The sequence below is a fragment of the Olea europaea genome, chromosome 6 (genome assembly GCF_002742605.1).
Source record: "Olea europaea var. sylvestris chromosome 6, O_europaea_v1, whole genome shotgun sequence".
In the NCBI taxonomy this organism is placed as follows: domain Eukaryota; kingdom Viridiplantae; phylum Streptophyta; class Magnoliopsida; order Lamiales; family Oleaceae; genus Olea; species Olea europaea.
The window spans coordinates 20,176,410-20,196,542 of NC_036242.1; the positions used below are offsets into that span (position 1 = coordinate 20,176,410).

General features: G+C 33.3%; 1 protein-coding gene across 3 annotated transcripts; it reads left to right on the top strand.

The window, feature by feature from the left end:
* Positions 1-12,359: 12,359 nt before the first annotated feature.
* On the top strand, positions 12,360-14,702 carry LOC111396116 (protein TIFY 9-like). Of its 3 annotated transcripts, none has more exons than XR_002702950.1 (6): positions 12,363-12,633; positions 12,740-12,896; positions 12,999-13,092; positions 13,186-13,303; positions 13,417-13,550; positions 14,391-14,475. XR_002702950.1 is itself a non-coding variant. In XM_023022417.1 (6 exons), the coding sequence occupies exons 1-6, from the start codon at positions 12,534-12,536 to the stop codon at positions 14,431-14,433; spliced, it is 570 nt and encodes a 189-aa protein (XP_022878185.1). In that variant the 5' UTR covers positions 12,366-12,533; the 3' UTR covers positions 14,434-14,702. The 3 variants fall into 3 exon arrangements, 2 of the variants coding, with proteins under 2 accessions (XP_022878186.1, XP_022878185.1); XM_023022417.1 differs by having other exon boundaries at positions 12,366-12,633; positions 13,417-13,474; positions 14,391-14,702; XM_023022418.1 differs by lacking the exon at positions 13,417-13,550 and having other exon boundaries at positions 12,360-12,633; positions 14,391-14,691.
* Positions 14,703-20,133: the final 5,431 nt, after the last annotated feature.

The window sequence follows — 20,133 nt, forward strand, 5'->3', positions numbered from 1 at the left end:
GTTTTGAAGTCTTGCAAACGAAAGTACATCCACTTATAACGAGTTTTGAAGAGGACTATAGTTCACTGATGATCAAATCTTTTAGATAATTTTTTTCAAAGAACGTGTGGATCTTTCTCAGTAAAATATTCAATTTTTAATTCATCGTAAATATGCTGAGTGCTTTTGCTTGTTTCCTTCCTTTATTGTCTCTCCCAAGCCTTTTTGAGATAAGATGGATATCAGCATCGAGTACCTATGACAGATGATCTTTGCCAGATATATTGAGTACCGCAAAATCAGGTTTTGTGATGTTTGTCATTTGATTAATTACACAATAAAAAAAATATAATTAGTTTTGAATAATATTATCAAACAACACTTAATAGTTAATCAAGCAGTCAATATTAATATCATATGAGATGTTTTCATATATATATTGAAACATGTGCTACTTCGAAAGTACGTTATAATGATTCTTCAAATGTAATTGTCAATATTCTTATGAAATATTGAAAATTATAATTCTTGTTTTTCAAAAACAACAACAAATTATTTTTAATAGACAGATCTACGATAAATATTTTTTTGGAATATTAATTATAATATCGTGCTAGTTCAAGAGCAACAACATATTAATTTATAAATTTGAATTTATGAAAAAACATCTAAAATATTTAATATGGTTAAAAATATCAATTACCATACAAAAGGAATTGACCATACATGAATTGATCAAAGAAAAGAGAAAAAATTGATTGTGGTACAGACAAATTCGACGTGTACAGAAACAAGTCTAATGAAAACAAAAAAAATTGATTGCGGCTAAAAGTTGGGAAGAGATTATAATTTCAAATTCCTTTTTAGGTGCAAAAATTTTGCAAGAAACAGATCAAGTGCTATAATGCATGTATATATATATAAATTCATGTATGTCAAATTAATCTTGGTATACGTTATAGATGATTTTGTTTATAAAATTTATTACCTTCACTAGACTTTGAAAAATTAAGTTTTCGTGCCTATAATATGTTATGAAAAGAGAAAATAAAACAAAATAAAAGTCATTCGACTTGTGTGTATTTTATTAAAAATCAAAAACCTACATTTACAGGGAAGAATTAGGGATACAACGATAATAATTTCTACGACTGCTAAGGTACAATTGTCATTTATTAATAAACTTACCATTTATAACAGTTCTACGCTCTACAGTTGTAGTGCCTTCTTTATTATCTCATAAACAAAATTCTCTTGGAACCTTTGTTTAATATTTAGGGTCTATTTGATTTGAGAAATTTTCCATAGAAATTTTTCATTTTCCACCTTTTTTCTGTTTGATTGCAAGAATTTTCTTGGCAATTGAATTTTCACCCTCCCACCCCTCCCACGTGACCCATTTTTCCTTGATTTTGTGGAATTTCAATTCTCATGGGTTTGGTGAGAAATCAGTTTTACATTTTTTTTTTTNTTTTTTTTTTTAATATTGGAAACAAATTCTATCCTTTAATTGACAGTTTTTATGTAAAATAAAGCCAAACGAACAACACAAAATTCAAAATTTCAATATTTTTTAGGTGAAAAATTATACAAATTAAACACGTTTAATTGACAATTTTCAGTAAAACAAGTTCTAGGCAATTTAATTCCCTGAAATTTTTTTTCTTTCCACCCAAATTCAATTTTTGCAATTAAACAGACCATTAGAGGGTTATATTTTTATTAATTTATATATGCCTATTTAAGTAAATTTACATATAATTAAAAATATAAAATAATTTTCTATTTAAAAGTGGATATATACCCCCCGCCCCCCCAAGCCTTCAATACTTGCACAAAATATGAAACACCAACTTCAGTTCTTGAAGTTCCTATGTCAAGCAGTGCTTTCTATGTATCATAAAACTGTCGATCCATATCCTAACAAGAGCTTCTTACTATTTCCTTTTTCTCTAGTAAAAGTAAAAGTGAAAGTGAAAGGAGTAGATTATATAGAGGGGATGGGAACAAGAAATGGTCCTCAAAGGTGGGGTGTTTGGAATAAAGCGTCCACTAATGATTCTTTACTTTGCGTAGCTGAAGAAAAGGAATCTTAGGCAGAATAGAATTGCCTAACGAATTCAGCACAGTACCCATAGAAAAGGATTGATGCGTGGAAATAAAGAGACACACAAAAAATGGACACAAATAGGGATGGAGAAAGGTTTATCTCATGTTCTCTGTTTGGCAATGTAATCTTGAAACGGTACAATGTCAAAGACCAAAGGATTTTGATACTTGGAAAAGAGAAGTCATATTAGAGCATCTCCAATAAATTCCCTGTGTATAAAGAATATTTTATATAATAGAGGGTGTCTTTATATTTAGAGATCCAACAATACTCTTTATTTTTATTTTTACAAGACATGTTTATTGATTTTTCCTAATCTTTGATTTAACACATGTTTTTATATGTATATGACCGACCAATATAAATATGATTTGAACAATTTAAATAATAATGTATTGAAATATGTGTTTATTAAATGTAATAATTCTAAACTAAGAACAGAGGGTACATTTGACTATCTAAAATAGATAGTATTTTGTATTTTGAGTCTCTTAAAAATGCTCTAATTATAAATAAATAAATAAAATAAATTGGTCCTTTTTTCTTAATATTCACATTGTCTAATTATATCAATAAAAGGAAACTATTCAGGATAAAACTAATAAACATTGACTAGTTTTAATTATCATCAAACAAGTTCCAAGTGAAACAAAATTTATGATTCTGTTTAGAAAGGACTTCTCTCAAGTGGCCGAGACCAATTCTCATCGCATGTGTTCCATATGGGCTAACACAAGCATCTGGGCCAATGATCGTACGCACATAATTACATTAACCATTTCTATAGTGAAAAGTGAAAATTACATAGAAGCCTACTTTTAAAGATCTCATTTCATAAATCATATGCTACGCTTACTATTTCAAAAATCAATTTTTTAATTAATATAATATTATTAGATAAATATATTATTAAATTTAATTAATTTGTAAGCCAACCCTACCTCCCTAAACCCACCTTATTTCCCCCAAACCATCTCTCTCTCTCTCTCTCTCTCTCTCTCTCTCGCCTTTTTCTTCCTCTATAAAACAAACTTGAAGCAAACCGAAGTAGTCGCCACGATTAGTGTTGTAGAAAAATTGGAACCCTAACGATTAACAGAGAATTCCTCCAAACCATTCTCTATCTTTTGTTTCTCACTCTCGCTTCTTTCTTCCTCTAGAAAACTATCACCATTGACCATTGTTAGAAACCAACTGTCATAGGGTGCAGGACCACTGGTTCATGCACCAGCAAACAACTGCACATAGTGCAATGCTCATAGGATTGCCACACACAGTGTAGCTGTGCACAGGACCACCATTGTGGCTCCATCAGCCACTCGCGTGATGCCACTCTTCGAAATTCGTCAGATTGCGTGGTGGTTTTTCTCGTCATATGGGAAGAGCCGCTGCGAAGCGAAGATGGTGTAGTCTGGTGTCGGAGGGCGACTTCAATTGACACTGTTGTGCAGCAGCAATTGATGTCGTCTGCAGTAGTGACAATTGTTGGTGTTGGTATTGGTATTGTTGATGGTGTGGTAGTGGTGATGATGGGGTGCTACTGTGATGCTGTGGATGTGGTGGTGGTGGTGCGGAGGTTGGATGTGCAATAGTGGTGCTGTGCGTGGTGGTGGTGTGGTGGTGAAGCTGTGAGGTGGCAGTGGCAGGAATGGAGGTGTGGTGGGTGCATCGGTGATGTGCTACTATGATGCTGTGGGTACGACGATGGTATAATGGTTGGGTGAGTGGTATGGTTCTATGCGCTGTTATAGTTGTGGTAGGTGGTGGTGGTAGTTTTGACGGTGGTGGGTTTGGTAGTGTTGCAGTGGACGACAATGGTGAGGTGGTGGTCACAGATGATTTGGTTGACTGTGACCATTAAATTAGTTAATCTGTGACCAATAAAATAAGATAAATTGTGACCAAGAAATAATGGGTGGCCTAAAAATTTATTAATTTCTGATCGATAATTTGATAATTTGTGATTTAAAATATTTGTGATTTGTGGCTGAAAAATAAATTGTGACTTTTAAATTATAACCTATAAATTTTTTTTTAATTGTGGCCGTAAAATAATTTATGACATAAAATTTTTGATCTATGATTAAAAAATAATATGTGACTAACGAAATCGTTATTGTTTTACAAAATTTTATAGATTTGTGACCTTAATATTTTTAATTAATAAATTATTTAATTAAATCATAAATAAAATTTAATAAATATCTGATTTTTGAAATTTGAAACATTTGTTCTTAGTTTTGAAATTGGTGATACTTAACCTCTTAATTATGATTTTTTTCTAGTTAAAATTACTTGGAAGCCTACTTTTAAATATTGCATTTTAATAATCAAAGTGAAAGTTTGTTTATATATAAATTAGATGATAATTCAACATTAATAATAATATTATTAAATTATATTAATTTATAAACCAACCCTATTTCCCTCTACCACACCTCATTTCCCCCAAGCTCACTTTCTCTATATCTCTCCTCTCTCTCATCGCCATCGCAGGCACTGGCATGGCACTAACGCTCACAACGATGAATGTTGCTCGCCGTTGTAGAGTCGATATGCATTATTGTGCAATGGTGATCTCTATGTGTGAGACAGAAAAAAGGATGAAATCTATGGTGGTGCGATGGTGATCTATGCGTACAGTGTTGGATGATGGTGATCTATAGTGGCGATATCGCTGTGCAGTGGTTGCGCTGTAGATTGCGCCTATAGTGGCCCAGATGGTGGCTGCAGTGGTGTAGATCGTGGTAGTAGTGTGCGACTGTGGTGGTGTTGTGCGGTTGTGTTGCTATGGGTACAGTTGTGGTGTTGTGGATGTGATGGTTGTGCGATAGTTGGGTGTGTGTATATGTGTGCGTGCAGGAGTTATTTCGTGGAGGTGGATATGGCAACAATAGTGGTGGTGGTGCTACTGGAGGCAGTGGTGAGATAGTAGTCGCAAATGTTGGTGGTGATCACAAATTATTCGATTGATTGTGACCATTATATATCTGTAACCAAAAAAATAATGTGTGACCTAAAAATTGTTAATTTATGACCGATAATTTGATAATTTGTGATTGTATGATAAGTTGTGACTTATAATATTTGTGATTTGCAATTGATAAATAAATTGTGACTTATAAATTTTTTGAATTGTGATCATAAAATAATTTATGACATATAAAAATTCTGATTTGTGATCGAAAAATATTATGTGACTAACTAAATGTTAATTTTTAACCAAATTGAATATATCAGTGACCTTAATATATTTAGTTAATAAAATATATAATTAATTAATTAAATCATAAATAAATTTTAATTGATATCTAATTTTTGCAATTAAAACATTTGTTCTTAGTTTTGAATTGGGTAATACTTAACCTCTTAGTCTTGAATTCTCCCCATTTCTATGTTGCAATTAAAATCTAAGTTTTACAATAATATTCTTTTTTATATTGACTGGATACTGTTTCCGAATTAATTCCATTCACTTTGGCCTATGGTGACAGAATTGTATAGGCTATAAATAAACGATTTGATCCTACACATATCTGCTTATTAAAAAGCTTTATAAATGTTCTGAGATCTTTCGTAATCCTATAATTATTTGATTGCCTATTTATATAGATTCACATGAACCCTGTAATTCATGGACGGAAATGTAATACACATTTTTTTTTAATTTTCTTTAATAAATTGTGAAATATAGTCTCTCTCTCTCTCTCTCTCTCTCTCTCTCTCTCTCTCACAAAATAATCTATCAACAGTGCATAGTGTTTTGACATTTTAATAATTTTAACTGACTTATCATCTTAATTCCTACATTTTCTAAATTAATAGGGCTGAGGGGCCAAACCACGGGACTAGGCAATGACAACACATGGGCGAGGGTGAAAACTGAGGGACAGAAGAGAGAGTCACGCACGTGCGGTTTTTCTTTTATTTCTTTTTATTTTCATTTATTTAAATTAAATTAAATATACAATATAATTGTGAATATTACAATTTTTTTGATAAATGCAAGGAAGCCGACTGCTTCCCCATTAGTAGAAAATTGAGTAGGCAGGGGTCACATCATCATATAAGCATACAAATCGAGCGCCTTCCTCATTTTTTACATATATATATATTTTTAGATATTTTATAGGTGGGGCGGGTTGGGTCAACTGTTCCAAAAGATAACTTCGTACCGTGACTAATTACATATCCCGCGATTTATCTCCCTTACAAAACTTTAGAAGCGGGACGGTGAGAACCCTCAAAATTTGGGATCAACCTTTTTTTAATTCTTAATTTCTACTCAATCCTGCATATTGTTCTGCCAAAATAAAATTGAGCCACGTGAATCCTGCATCACTATCTTATAAGAGCATTTGCAACGGATGGGCCAAACTTTTGCACACAATAAAAATGGTTGTTAATTAACATATCATGTTAAGTATAGCTAGTGTTTGGTTTGTTGACTTATTTTTTATTTTAACCTTATAACAAATAAGTTAATCTTGCTTACTAACAATTGAATTTAAAGTGATTATATTTTTTAAAGTATCAAATGAAAAAATTGATCGATTATCGTCAAACGATCTAAATCAACAATATCACAAATCAAACTCATAAAGAAGGTCAAGATCGAAATCACATATTCAAGATAAGTCCTTCAAAAAAGATCTTAAAAGACAAATATCGAACAAAGATCAAGATTAAGAGCTTAAATGCCAAATGTCAAAAAAAAAGATCAAGGCGAGAGCCTGAGAGCCAAACTTTGATGTAAGAGATTAGATTTCTTAGTTTAAATGCAAGGGTACTAATACTTTAATATTTAGCAATGAATGATAAAAACTCAAATAATTTTGTGCACTAAAAGTTATTTTGATTATCACTGTCATAATTTTTTTTTTTTTTTTTTATCAAAAGCAAAATTAATTTTTCAACATTATGTTTGAATTTAGATCATATTTTTAAAACATCATTTACCTTGAAAACTAGTTAAAAACTTCTTCCAAAAGTCTATATTTGCCAAAATATTCAAATCAACCAAAGAGGGTAAAAAATGGAAAAATCGGCTTAATTAAATGTCCAATCTGATCATGCGGACGTTTGGATGCTCGTCTGGTTGGTCGTTCGGATCCCCGAAAGGTTTTTCAAAATCTTTTTTATATAAATTTGTGAAAGGCAGACGTTTGTTTCATTCGGTTGAGGACGTTTGGTTGATACAACAGTTGTATTTTTTACTATTAAGTTCCATATGCATTTCATATGAATAACGACTATTTTGGTTGTTCGGATCTGAAGGCGGACATCAGGTTGGTTGTCCGATTCGACAGAGTATTTTGATTTTTGAGCTATATAAATACCTTCACTTTTTCCATTTTTCACAAGACTTTCAAGAGAAGCAAAATGAGATATATTTTGAGAGAATTCTTTGAGCTTACATTTGCATTCTTTTCATTTATTTTTATCAAAACTTTGATTGATTGAATCAAAATCTTTAATCATTAGCTTCATCAAAACTTGTCATCTCTCTTTTGATACTTAACTTAATGCTATCATTCACAAAAGATAAATATTTTGTAGAAAATCTTTGAACTTACATTGCATCTAGTTCTTCTATTTCTTTAACAAAACTTTTATCGATTGAATCAACTTGAAAAATCATTATATTCATCAATGTTTCCCATCTATGTCTTGGAACTTAATTTATTGTGATTAATCATTAAAGAAACAAATATTTTGAGAAGATTTTTGAACTTAAATTACATTTAATTCATTTTCATCTTTACATTGAAAAACTTTAATTGGTTGAATCTAATTTTTAATTATCATATTCATCAAAGTTTTTATTTAACACTTGAGCTATCATTTGTTGCTATTCATTAAAGTGTTAGCATCTCTTAGTATTTAATTCACATGCATTATTTATTAAGAGAGAAGTTTCATTGTAAAATAATTTTGTTATACTTGTGGGGTCATATTAAGGTACCGTAAATTTCAATAGTGTGGGTCATATTGAGGTATCGTAAAACTCAATATTTTATAATGATCAATACTCTTCGTTTGTAAGTCATCTGAAGTGTTGTAAAGGGTTGAATTACACCATAGGTCAATTAATATAGTGAAAAGGACTTGCTCGTACCAGAAAACTTGGTAACAAAGAATGCAGATTATTACTTTAGATCGAACCTCTACAATTATTTCGTTTGCATCCCCTCTTCCATTTTTCTTATTGCTTTCTCATTTGCGCTTATTAATTGAATTAATCTATTTAGTATTTACTTGCTTGAAATTAGATTAAGGGAGTGTTTGAGAGTGATTTTTCACCCCCCAAAAAATTGATTTTTTGACCATTATTTCATATTCCAACCATAAAATTTGACTTCTTTTCTCACAGTTGGTCTCCGCTTTCTCCTAAAGATCAAAAAATCAATTCTCAAAATTCCTCCCAAACAGGGCCTAATTCTTTGGAAATTTGTAAAAATCAATTCACCCCCCTCTAAATTAGTTATTCTTGGTTTATCATGGTTATCAGAATAGACTAGTCAATTTAGTTACTCAACCTTGTGTGTGTGTCTTTACATAAATATATGATTGATCTCTTAAGTATCGATATTTAGCTTGGTGATATGACACATCTATAAATTGATCAATCATTTAATCTCTAGGACCTATCATGAACTTACTTTCAATCGAGGAAGTCGGATCGACCATATATAGTCTATCCTTCCCACCACCCATCTTTTTGGCAATATCGGACAAGTGAACCCGCTACCTCTACCTTTGCTTCTGGCTTTAATGCATGCACTCGAACATGGACTAGATATTATGAATAATGATAAGCCGCCTCTTGAATCATCAAAGATCCGTATTTTACATTATATCAATCACAATCAGTGCGGTCAGTCCAACCAAATCCTTGACTTTGGTCGTAGGTTGAAAGTCAAGAGGTAGCACACACAGGCATACTCCTTCTAGGGACGTTGATCCAAAGCTCAAGTACGGTCTGTGCACCAATTAAATAATATGTAATGTCACTTATGATTAGCAAAAGCTAAACACCAGTGATTAAGAGATTATATATATTTTAATTGAGTTAAACGATTCTATTTTACATTCAAAGAATATATTGATTTTCAACGATTATATTATCTAAAGGTTTAACTTTCCATTTCATCAATACTCTATATAAATCACCCTTGTCTTCATCTGCAATCATCATCAATAAATTCTTGATTCATCTCCAAATTAATTCTTTTTCTAGAAAGTATTGCTTCATCATCTTAATCTGTTCCTATCAGTTGTACATTATCGACTTTATCAAGCTCATTCGGTGAAGATTAACATGCACTTTCTCGATATCAATGGAAGCGAGTTCAAAAGTTTGTGAATTTGTTACCACCTGTGCTAACGATTCTCACACAATCAAATGAGCGACAATATTTTCGTAACGAAAAGACAATTTCACCAACAAATATGGAGAGATCTTTCCGACGATGATTGTACTTACCAAGATAAGTTTTTTCGTGGACGCAACCGGATGAAAAATGAGTTGTTCCTTCGTTTTTTAAAGGATATTGAAGATGAAGACATTATTTTGTCCAAAAGAAAGATTGCACAAGTCATTTTGGTTGCTCTTCACTACAAAAGATGACTTATACTTTGCTTATGGAGCATCAGCAGATCGCACTGTCATCAAGAGTAGTATGAAGCATCCCTGTCAGAATATATGAGGAGCAGTATATGAACAAACAGGATATTGCACGTTTGCTTCAGGGAGAGGAGAGGGTTTCCATGTATGCTTGCATCTATAGATTATATGCATTGAGAATGGAAAATTTGTCCACTGGCACACACGAGTCAGCCTATTTTCATAATAGAAACAGTTGCATCAAAAGACTTTATGGATATGGAATGCATTTTTTGGTATACCAGGTTCATCGATGTCGTGAACGTTTTGGGTTATTCCCCTGTATTTGACACTATTATCCATGGTCATATGTCTCATTTTAATTATGAGGTGAATAGGCGTAAATATACATTGGGAATCTGACGGCATATACCCTAAAGGGGCTACTTTGATGGAAACCATTACGAATCCAATTACTTGAAAAGAAAGGTTGTTGCTAGAAAACAAGAGGCTATTAGGAAGGATGTGAAACGAGCATTTGGTGTTGGGGAATAACGAAAGGACTTGTGCGTTGAAAAAAAAAAAAAAAAAAAAAAAGGATGATCCATGTATCATAATGAAAAACGTTCATCATACTACACAATATGTTTATTAACGATGACAACGATGCTGATGTTAAAAATAGAGACCTTCGTCTAATGAGACAATCTCTTTTCGTTAGTGTTGTGCGATGTTGTAAATTGCTAACTTGAGAAGGTTGATGAGATGACAATTGAGATTTGAAAGTTTAGATTATCGATTTATTTAGACCCAACATATAGAAATAATCAATAAAAGCAACAAGTCACTCTTTAATTATTTCTGGATGATTAGATCAAATAAGTCAATTTATCCTATATTTGAATGTCACGGTTTGTAAATTGCATAAAGTAAATAACATCAATACGATCTTGGAGAAAACCCTTTACAAAGAATCAAAAACTGCGGACACTTTGCCAGTCCATAATCCACTATAAAATGGTGAGACTTACAATATGGTCCAAACCCAACTAATCCTTAGTCCCCTTAAATATATATATATATATATAGGGGAAAGTATTTGGAATGAAAAAAAAATTGAAAAATCAGTGTTTGAAACAAAATAGAATTCTAAACATTGACCTGTCGCTGGAGCGCAAAGTGGGTGACTAGTACATTGTCTGAGTAATTGTCAGTAATTTTATTATAATTTTCTATTTCGATATCTGATTGAGGTGATTTAAAATATGTTGGAAAGCTGACTCAAGTCCTATAATTCTTCTAGAGTAGTGTTTTTCAAATTAAAATATACCCCCCCCCCCCCCCCCCCCCAAAAAAAGAAAAGAAAAGAAAAGCAAAAAATAAAAAAATAAGAGCAGTCAAAGAGCCAGAATGATATTGTTGATTGAAATGATATTCTTGGGAAAAAGATTAAAAATAGTATCGTGGTGGAGAAAATGACTCTGAAATTAAATTGCATCGTTGTTCAAAAGTTGTATTGTCGGTTTGATTGAGTGTTAGAAAAGGGGATCGGGATTCCACGGTGTGAGATTTTAGTTTGAGCAAGTCAAGAAAAGAAGAAATTATTTTTTTTATAATAAGAATGTTTATTTTGGATTGAAAAGTAGAATTTATAGAGTTATATTTCAAAATTAAGTGATTGTGCAACAGTCATTTTCTTAAATAAAATGAGATTATTATTATTATTATTATTATTATTTTGATAAATGAGGTAACGGTTATATGAATTGAAACAAAAAGAAAAAACAATTAAATGATTTTAAAATGACCATTTCCTTAAAGTGAGATGTATGATTGTTTTTTGTGCTAGATGAGGTAAAATGAAATAAAAATAAAATAAAATAAAAACATGAGGTAAAATGAAATAAAAATAAAATAAAATAAAAACGATAGGCAATAAATGATTGGGCAAGCTTCATTTTCTTGAATAAAATGAGATTTATAATTATTGTGATAAATGCGATACGGCTATATATAAGATTGGAACAACAAAAAAAAAAAGCAAAAATTTAATTAAATGTCAAGTGTATTAAATAAACTGCTTGTTGTAGATAGAAATCAACTTAACTTCCAACACAAATAAATGTTCTCAACTAAATTACTAATATCTCTACCGAAGAGATAAATTTGACTCCTACCCAATATCTGACACTGACAGTTAAATTAATATGTTCGTTACAAATTCTCTTAGCTAAAATACGTTAACATTTGACTTGTAAAGTTGAAGAGATAGATCAAGAATGCTACAGGGTGTTGGAGAGATCCCTTCTCAAGGAAGGCTAAGATGACGCCTCCATGGATAGCAAGAGGGCGCTTATGCCTCGACGATGATTAGATGAGTGTGACAAAGGGTTTGTACTACACCTTTTCTTGTTACACTAACACTTGAATTATCCCATTGGGTGAGTGTGGCCGACAGCTGCCCGCTGCACACAGCGCCATCCATGTAAAATCGTATTGATGTCTTTTGAAAATTCTAGATGGTCTTGTGCACGTTTATTTATTCCAGTTTACCTGCCACGCCGGTGGAAATAAAAAACAATAAAAACTGTAAATTAGGTTTCTTCTTCTTTTGTCTCACATCTTGTGAATTACGTGTAAAGAAAAGATTGCAAAATCGGATCAAGAACCACCCGCCCCACTTATTATTCTGGCCTTCACATTTCCCTCATGCCTTTCCATTTATTTATTTATAGCACCAAACTCAATATTCCCCAGCCTACATCCCACCTACTGTATTAAAAACAAGTCCTTTCTGTTCCCTTCTCTTCTATAAAACAAAGGAAAGAAATATAAGCCATGTCGAGATCAGCAATTGAACTTGACTTTTTCGGCATGGAAAAGGAGTTATCTCCTCCTCCGAAGCTTCCCACTTTTGCACGCAGAAGAAGCTTTCGTGGTTCGTATACTTTTTTTGTGTTTCTGTGTTTGAATTTTCAAATGTAGCATGTTAATTTTAAGGTTGTGATGTTTTTTTTTTTTTTTTTTTTTTTTGTGGGATTTAGACATTCAAGGTGTTATATCTAAGATCAATCCAGAAGTTCTGAAAACTGTGATTGCAAATGGCTCCTCTGGTCTTAATAAATCGGTTACAGTTCCTTGTACGCCAAAGGAAGATCATACCATCTTTCCTCCATTGCCAGTTCATGGTTCTAACCTTAGGTAACAATCTTTGGATAAATGAAAGAAAAAAAAATGCTTATTCGTTTTGTTATTTATTTATCTCTTGCATATGGCTAAAGAATATTTTCTGGGATTTTTTAGGCAAAGTTGTGAGCCAAAGAGAAGTGCTGAAACTGCTCCAATGACTATTTTCTACAATGGGATGGTCGCTGTTTTTGATGTTTCTCCACATAAGGTCTGTATTTTAACAATATCATTGATAAAGATAAATAAAATTGAAATTTTTAAAATTTTGAAGCACCCCTTTTTCTTTTAATATATGGCACAGGCCAAGGACATTCTCCTACATGCTGAGGAAGAAGCCCAAAAACCTGCTGAATCCTCGGATTCTAAAGGAACAGACCCTTCATCTGACCAAAAGAATATATTGGGAACCCTCAATGGAGGTGCGTAACAATTTTTATTTAATCCGTGTAGCACGTTTGTAGTTTTACTGTAGTAACAAGATTTTAACTTCTTCAAAATGTTTTTATTTTTTTATTTTTATTTTATTTTTCAGACTTTCCCATAGCAAGGAGGAAGTCTTTGCAGAGGTTTCTAGAGAAGAGAAAAGAGAGGTAGATATATTAGTTTGATTTCCAGCTTATTTTCACAACTTCTGGAAAATTATATTTTCAATGAATACGACAACACGTAAGTTTTGGCGCGTTTTCTGTATTCTTCTTTCCTTTGCTTGCCTTAGTCAATTGAAACTTGAAGATTCCATGTTTTTGGAATTAATTAGGAATTCAAAAATATAGAATATTAAAAAACAAAAAATGTAAGTTGTTAGTGGTCGTTGTGAAATTTGAAATAATCTTGTAAACTTACAAAATCAAATTAGGTTCGATATGGAAGATCACACGGATTTTTATTTTATTTATTTATTATTTATTTATTTATTTGGGTTGTTTGTGGTTTGAATCGCCATTAAATGATTTGGGTACGTAGTCATTGTAATAAGCTACTAGGGAGAGTTCAGTTTGTCGCAATTAATGCCCCTTCTATTTCCTTACTCCTCTTCTTAATGTTATTTTTGTAGAAATAATAAATATTTTAACAATTAGGAATACTGAATTTAGATTTTGTGGAATAATCTCAATAGTTAATATTTGGCTTCAAAGTCGGAAAAGTATTACGGACTACAATTAATATAATAGTTTTCTAAAAGAAGTTTGATAGAATTTTTTTCCTTTTCTGCAACATCTACTTGAAAATTTTAATTAATTAACAAGGTGCATACATATTTGGAAAATATATTTCTGCAATGTCGGGAAAATTATAATTTATATTGAGTCCTTAAATATAGGAAATTATTTTTATTGTGAGAAAGCAAATAAGACCATCTAGCATTTTTTTAATAAATTGTGAGTTGTAATGGAAATGAATTTGGACTACCCTCGAAGTCGCACAATGGAATATATGTATACAAGTTACCTCTTTTTTATTAAATTTTCTTAAACATGATGATTGCAATTATGAATTTTCTTGCAGGTCGAATATGTGGGAACCATACGGACGTCCAAACAAGTGCTAAGTTACGAGAAAAAGAATAAAAGTACGTTGTTTGGAAATGGGAATTGCTATCATTTATCTATTATTGAATCTTGTATGACTTTACAGTCAATTAACCTTAATTTTTTATTTTAAGTGGGGTCATGAACTCTCTTTCGTTGCAATTTCTTAGTGTCTGGTCTTCCCACATTTTAGTCATGTGTGTATAGGAATAGGAATATTCTTTTACTTTTCAAAGATGTAACCATATTTTTATATTTTAATTTAAAAATTTATTATATGGTGGGAATTGTTAATGATTTTGGTAAAAGTTGGCTGAAAGAACTGTCGGTGGTGGGGTACGTAAGAACGTAGCACCTGATTTTTGACCAAATTAGTGGAAACGTGAATGTTTGAGATTTCGAGACATTGGAGTCAACTTTTGTTACTTGGAAGAAATGTTCAAGATGATCAAGTCTTCTTTTCGTTTGCTTTTGCTTAAAATTCAATTCAATTAGTTAGAATTGTTCTAGCAAATCTATTATCAACGTGATTGAATTTAAGATTTAGCAAATTCTACGGTACACCACAAAAAGAAGTGGGGATGGAAATTCAACTTTGACAACTAAGTCAATTACATTAGCACTAAACGTCTTCCTATTAAATTATTTTTTCCCTTGAAACATCTTTCGATGGAATTTTAACAGAAAGTTTAATATAGACAAATGTAAAGTAAATGACCATTAAATATGAGTAGGTGAACCAATTTTTGGCATGACAAATTATGCCAGAGTAATAAGTTTATTAAATTTCTAAATTCCAATTTTATATTTTCTCAAGGGGGTTAATTATATGAATGGTCACTGAACTTTGCCCTATGTTACTACTTAGTCACTAAACTTAAAAACGTAACTCAATGGTTATTGAACTTCGCCAAGTATTACCACTTCATAACCAAACTTTAAAATATATCTCAATGGTTATCGAACTTTGCACCGCGTTACCCATCCATCACTCAAATGGAAAAATCTCGTTCAGTTCAACAAACGGCGTCAACTTGAATGACAGATGTGTAACATGGTGCAAAGTTCGGTGACCACTGATATACATTTTAAAGTTCGGTTATGAAGTAGTAACACTTGGCACAGTTCAGTAACCATTGAGTTACATTTTTAAGTTCAGTAACTAAGTAGTAGCATAGTTGAAAAATCAAATCGACCTCAGTTACATTGGCACTATTCGAATATTTTTGTACTTTTATTTAATTTTTCTTTGTCAATTTCTTTTAGTGTTCCAACTACTTCTCTTTCAATCTATTTATACGGTGTTTGAGATACGATAAACTGATACCAGTTGATCTAAAAATCAAACGTACTTTTTCACCTTGATGGATGAATATTAGCAACAATTTTATTTTTATTTAATTTATATGTCTCTGATTTTCTGTTTCCTCTTTTTTCCCTTCATTTTCTTTGATTTCTTCTTTCTTAGAGATCGATTTGAGAAGCTTAGCCCATGTTTGATCCCCATTTTGAGGGATAAAATGAATTTTTGAATAGTATATTGATGGAAAATGTGTAAGGAAAAATTTTGAATTTGCGTGTAATATTATTTTATTGAAAAATATGTGGTTGAATGATGTCAATCACTATTTAAGAATGTATTTTTTTTTGAAAGAATGAGACTCAAACAATGGCTTAATAATTCAATTTAAAAATATATCTTAATGGTCACTAAACTTTGCCCTATGTTACTACTTAGTCATTGAACTTAAGAACGTAACTCAATGATCACTAAATTTCGCCAAGTGTTACTATTTCATAATCGAACTTTAAAATGTATCTCAATGGCCACCGAACTTTGCACCGTGTTACCCATCCGTCACTCAAGTTGACGTCGTTTGTTGGACTTAACAGATTTTTTTATTTGAGTGACGGATGGGTAACATGGAGCAAAGTTCGGTGATCATCGAGATACATTTTAAAGTTCGTTTATGAAGTAGTAACACTTGGCGAAGCTCAGTGACTATTGAGTTACGTTTTTAAGTTCAGTAACTAAGTAGTAATATAGGGCAAAGTTCAATTACCATTCATAAAATTAACCCTTTCTCAAGGCGAAAAATCACCCCGCTTCTCTTCCTCTTTGAATGGAGCTGCCAGCCACCAAAGAACCTTCCCTCCCCCAACCCAAGCCACCAGACGTCACCACCATGGGCGTTGATCTACACCCCTCCACACAACCATCTACCACACTTGGCTTCACACTATCCAAACCAGTCACAAAAGCCTCCATTTCACCCCAACTAGCTAACCCCCACGAGGCGGCAACCCGCATTCCGACCACACCCACACTTAAAATCTACCACCTAATACTTCTCCCCACCTAGCCGTCTGGTCCTATTGTGATTTAGCAACTAAAGTTGGCAAAGATCTTGAGGCTCTGAAATGGGTTTTGCACTAGTCAAGTGAGCAGTTGAAAGCAAATTCAATTGGATTCCCTAATTTACTGCAATAGGGTAATTCTTCTGATCCAACTAATGGTGAATTGAAATCACAATTAGGACAATTGATGCCAAGATCCTATGCTAGGGTATTGAAAAGGTCTCAAGTAAAAGAATTAGACCTAGGAATTTCTCTGGATTTAGATTACATCAAACCACTCTGTGATCATGGTTTAATGAAGGTGGTTCCTCCTATTGAAGTGGCAGCTTCAGGTTGTGAATTATGGAGAACAACATTGTTTGGATACTTTGTTGGGACGAAGTTATCTTTTCCGGTTGTGAACTCCATTGATCATAAGTTATGGGATAGATATGGCCTTGAGAAGGTTCTATCCTCAGATGCTAGTCTCTATTTCTTTAAGTTCAATTCTATTCGTCAAGCTCTCTTAGTCCTTGAACGAGTGCCATGGCATATGGCTAATATGTCACTTATCCTGAAGCATTGGCAACCTAATATGATTTTGACCAAGGAGAACCTACATTGCATTTGTTTGGGTAAAGCTTTATAATATCTCTTTTGAGTACTGGACAGCAGAGGGGTTGAGTCATGTAGCAAGTGCTGTGGGACATCTTTTATGTGCGGATGCGATCACTCTTACACCCAAATATCTTAGCTTTGCTCGTGTTTGTGTAGGGATTAATGCTGTGGAGGAGTTAATGGAGGATTTTGATTTTTGATGTGCGAATGGAGAGTGCATTACTATTCGTGCTGAGTTTGAATGGATCCCCATGAAATGCATGGAATGTGAGGTATTTGGCCACTCTTGCCAAATTTTGGGTTGCTAAGGATAAGGCTGACCAGAGTGGTATTGCTAATGAGAAACCACCTATAGATGACGGATGGACTCATGTCTCACATAAGAGGAAGTCCTCCGAGAGTGTCGATGATGGCGTTGCTATTCCTATCCAAGAAGATGGCATCCATACTTTGTTGGATAATTCTAAGGTGATCCAGCGAGAGGCTGATCGACAACCTTCGCAGAGTGATCTTGATAAGCAGCTGGTGGTTTTCAGGGCGACTCATGGAGAGATTGATAAGTCATTTGCACCTAGTGACCTTAATAAGCAGAGAGTAGTATTGAAGCCTAATAAGAATAATGAACTAGGGGAAGAAGGGGTAGTGTCTCCACACTTGCCATTCTGAATGAAGATGACAGTGATACTTCTGTCCCTCATTTTAACTCGTTGGCAACAAAAGCTATTGATTCACTTCAGAAGAAAAAGAATGGGTCAGGAGGCAAGCACAAAAGGGACAAGAAGCATCACTCCCCTATGGGAGGTAGATGGCGTTAGGAATATTGAGGGTATGATTCTCTCCTTGACTTTAATTATGTTTTTTGGATGCTGGAATGTTAAAAGGTTAAATGATCCTCTTAAAAAATCTGAAATAAAGAGCCTCATCTCTTCCAAGAAGCTTTCTTTGTGTGTATTGGTAGAAACTAAAGTTAAGGAGAAAAATCAAAATAAGGTGGCAAACGCCATCTTCAAGTCTTGGAATGTCCTTACTAATTATAATTGTTCTCCGCTTGGTAGAATTTGAATATGTTGGAATCCAAATGATGTTGATGTTTTGCTGGTGGTAGCTCAGCTCAAGCTATCCATGTACGTGTTAATGCATGCAATAGTAAATGGAGTTGTGTAGTGGCAGTAGTATATGAGGATAACATCCCAGTTAAGTGTGGTGATCTATGGACTGATTTAGTAGCTAGACATGGAGGATTTACATGTTTTCCTTGGTTGGTCATGAGGGACTTCAATTCTATTCTCTCCCCTTTAGATGTGGCAGGTGGTTCTTCTTCTTTGCCTGTATGGCAAGACGATCTTGGGAATTGCATGGCTCGGATGATTTAAAGTTTGATAGTTGCTTATATACATGGTCTAATAAGCATGTATCTGATCCTATTCTCAAGAAACTAGCTCGGGTATTGGTGAATTTGAAGTGGGAGGAAGAATTTCAGAGATCGGAAGCTACTTTCCTTACTGCTGGTGTATCGGATCATTCTCCTAAGGTTGTGAAACTTGCAGAGCTTTCACGTAGGAAGATTCCATTCCATTTCTTTGATTGTTAGGTAGATCGCCCATATTTTTTTCCTTTGGTGACTTAGATCTGGGGTTAAGCGGTCTTCGGAACTCCTATGTATTGTCTGTGTTTGAAATTGAAAAAGTTGAAGCTTGCCCTGAAAGATTTTAATAAGGAGCATTTTTCAAATCTACTAGTAGAGTTACTCGAGCTCAAACTGATTTAGAGCATGTTCAGTGTTTGATTCAGCATTTGCCTTTGGACTCATCTTTACATAATGAGGAGGCTCGACTACAAAAGGAATTTTTCGAGTTAAGTAGGGCTGAGGATGGTTTTTTGAGACAAAAAGCTCGTGTTAAGTGGTTGAATTTAGGGACCGAAATACTGCTTTCTTCTTCAAGGCTATGAAAAGTCACTATGGCAAGAATAAGGTGGTTTCCATTTGTAGAGAAGATGGTACTGGAGTTGATGAACCGCCTGAGGCTAGTCAAGTCATTATTGAATTCTATCAAAATCTCTTTAGACAACAGCCTAGTGGTAAGAGGCTAGATATAGACTTGCTTCCAAAAGCTCTTCCCAAAAGTATCTCAGCAGTACAGAAAGAATCCCTTGATAGAGATATGTCGTTTGATGAGATTAATGAGGTTTTGTTCTCTTTGAAAGACAACAAGTCTCCCGGAACCTAATGGTTTTAATGCAGGTTTCTTCAAGAGGACTTGGAACATTATGGGGAATGATTTTCTACGTGCAGTCAAGTCCTTCTTTGACTCGAGCAATCAATTGAAGCAAGTTAATGCTACCACCATTGCATTGATCCCCAAGATTCCGAATCCTTCTCAGGTAAAGGACTTTAGGCCTATCTCTTGTTACAATACTATTTATAAATGTGTTATTAAGCTTATTGCCAATAATATCAAGATGGTGCTTCCAGACATTGTCAGACCTCAACAAACTGTTTTTGTTAAAGGTAGACATATTAGTGATAATATCCTTCTTTCCTAAGAGTTGCTGAGGAATTATCACCACCGTGGAGGACTACCTAGATATGCTCTTAAAGTTGATCTCATGAACACTTATGATTCTGTTAGCTAGGATTTTCTCATTACAGTTCTAAGAGTGCTTGGTTTTCTGGAGAGGATTGTTGTGTGGATTACAAATTGTATCACTTCCACTTGATTTTCGATTTTAGTTAACGGTGAGTTGCATGGTTTCTTTACTGGTGA

Excerpts from the sequence above, each read along its gene's own strand:
- LOC111396116 (XM_023022417.1), top strand. The coding sequence starts at position 12,534 with ATGTCGAGATCAGCAATTGAACTTGACTTTTTCGGCATGGAAAAGGAG. Across the intron at positions 12,897-12,998 it reads GTTCATGGTTCTAACCTTAG|GCAAAGTTGTGAGCCAAAGA; the intron begins GTAACAATCTTT and ends GGGATTTTTTAG. Across the intron at positions 13,475-14,390 it reads CTAGAGAAGAGAAAAGAGAG|GTCGAATATGTGGGAACCAT; the intron begins GTAGATATATTA and ends ATTTTCTTGCAG.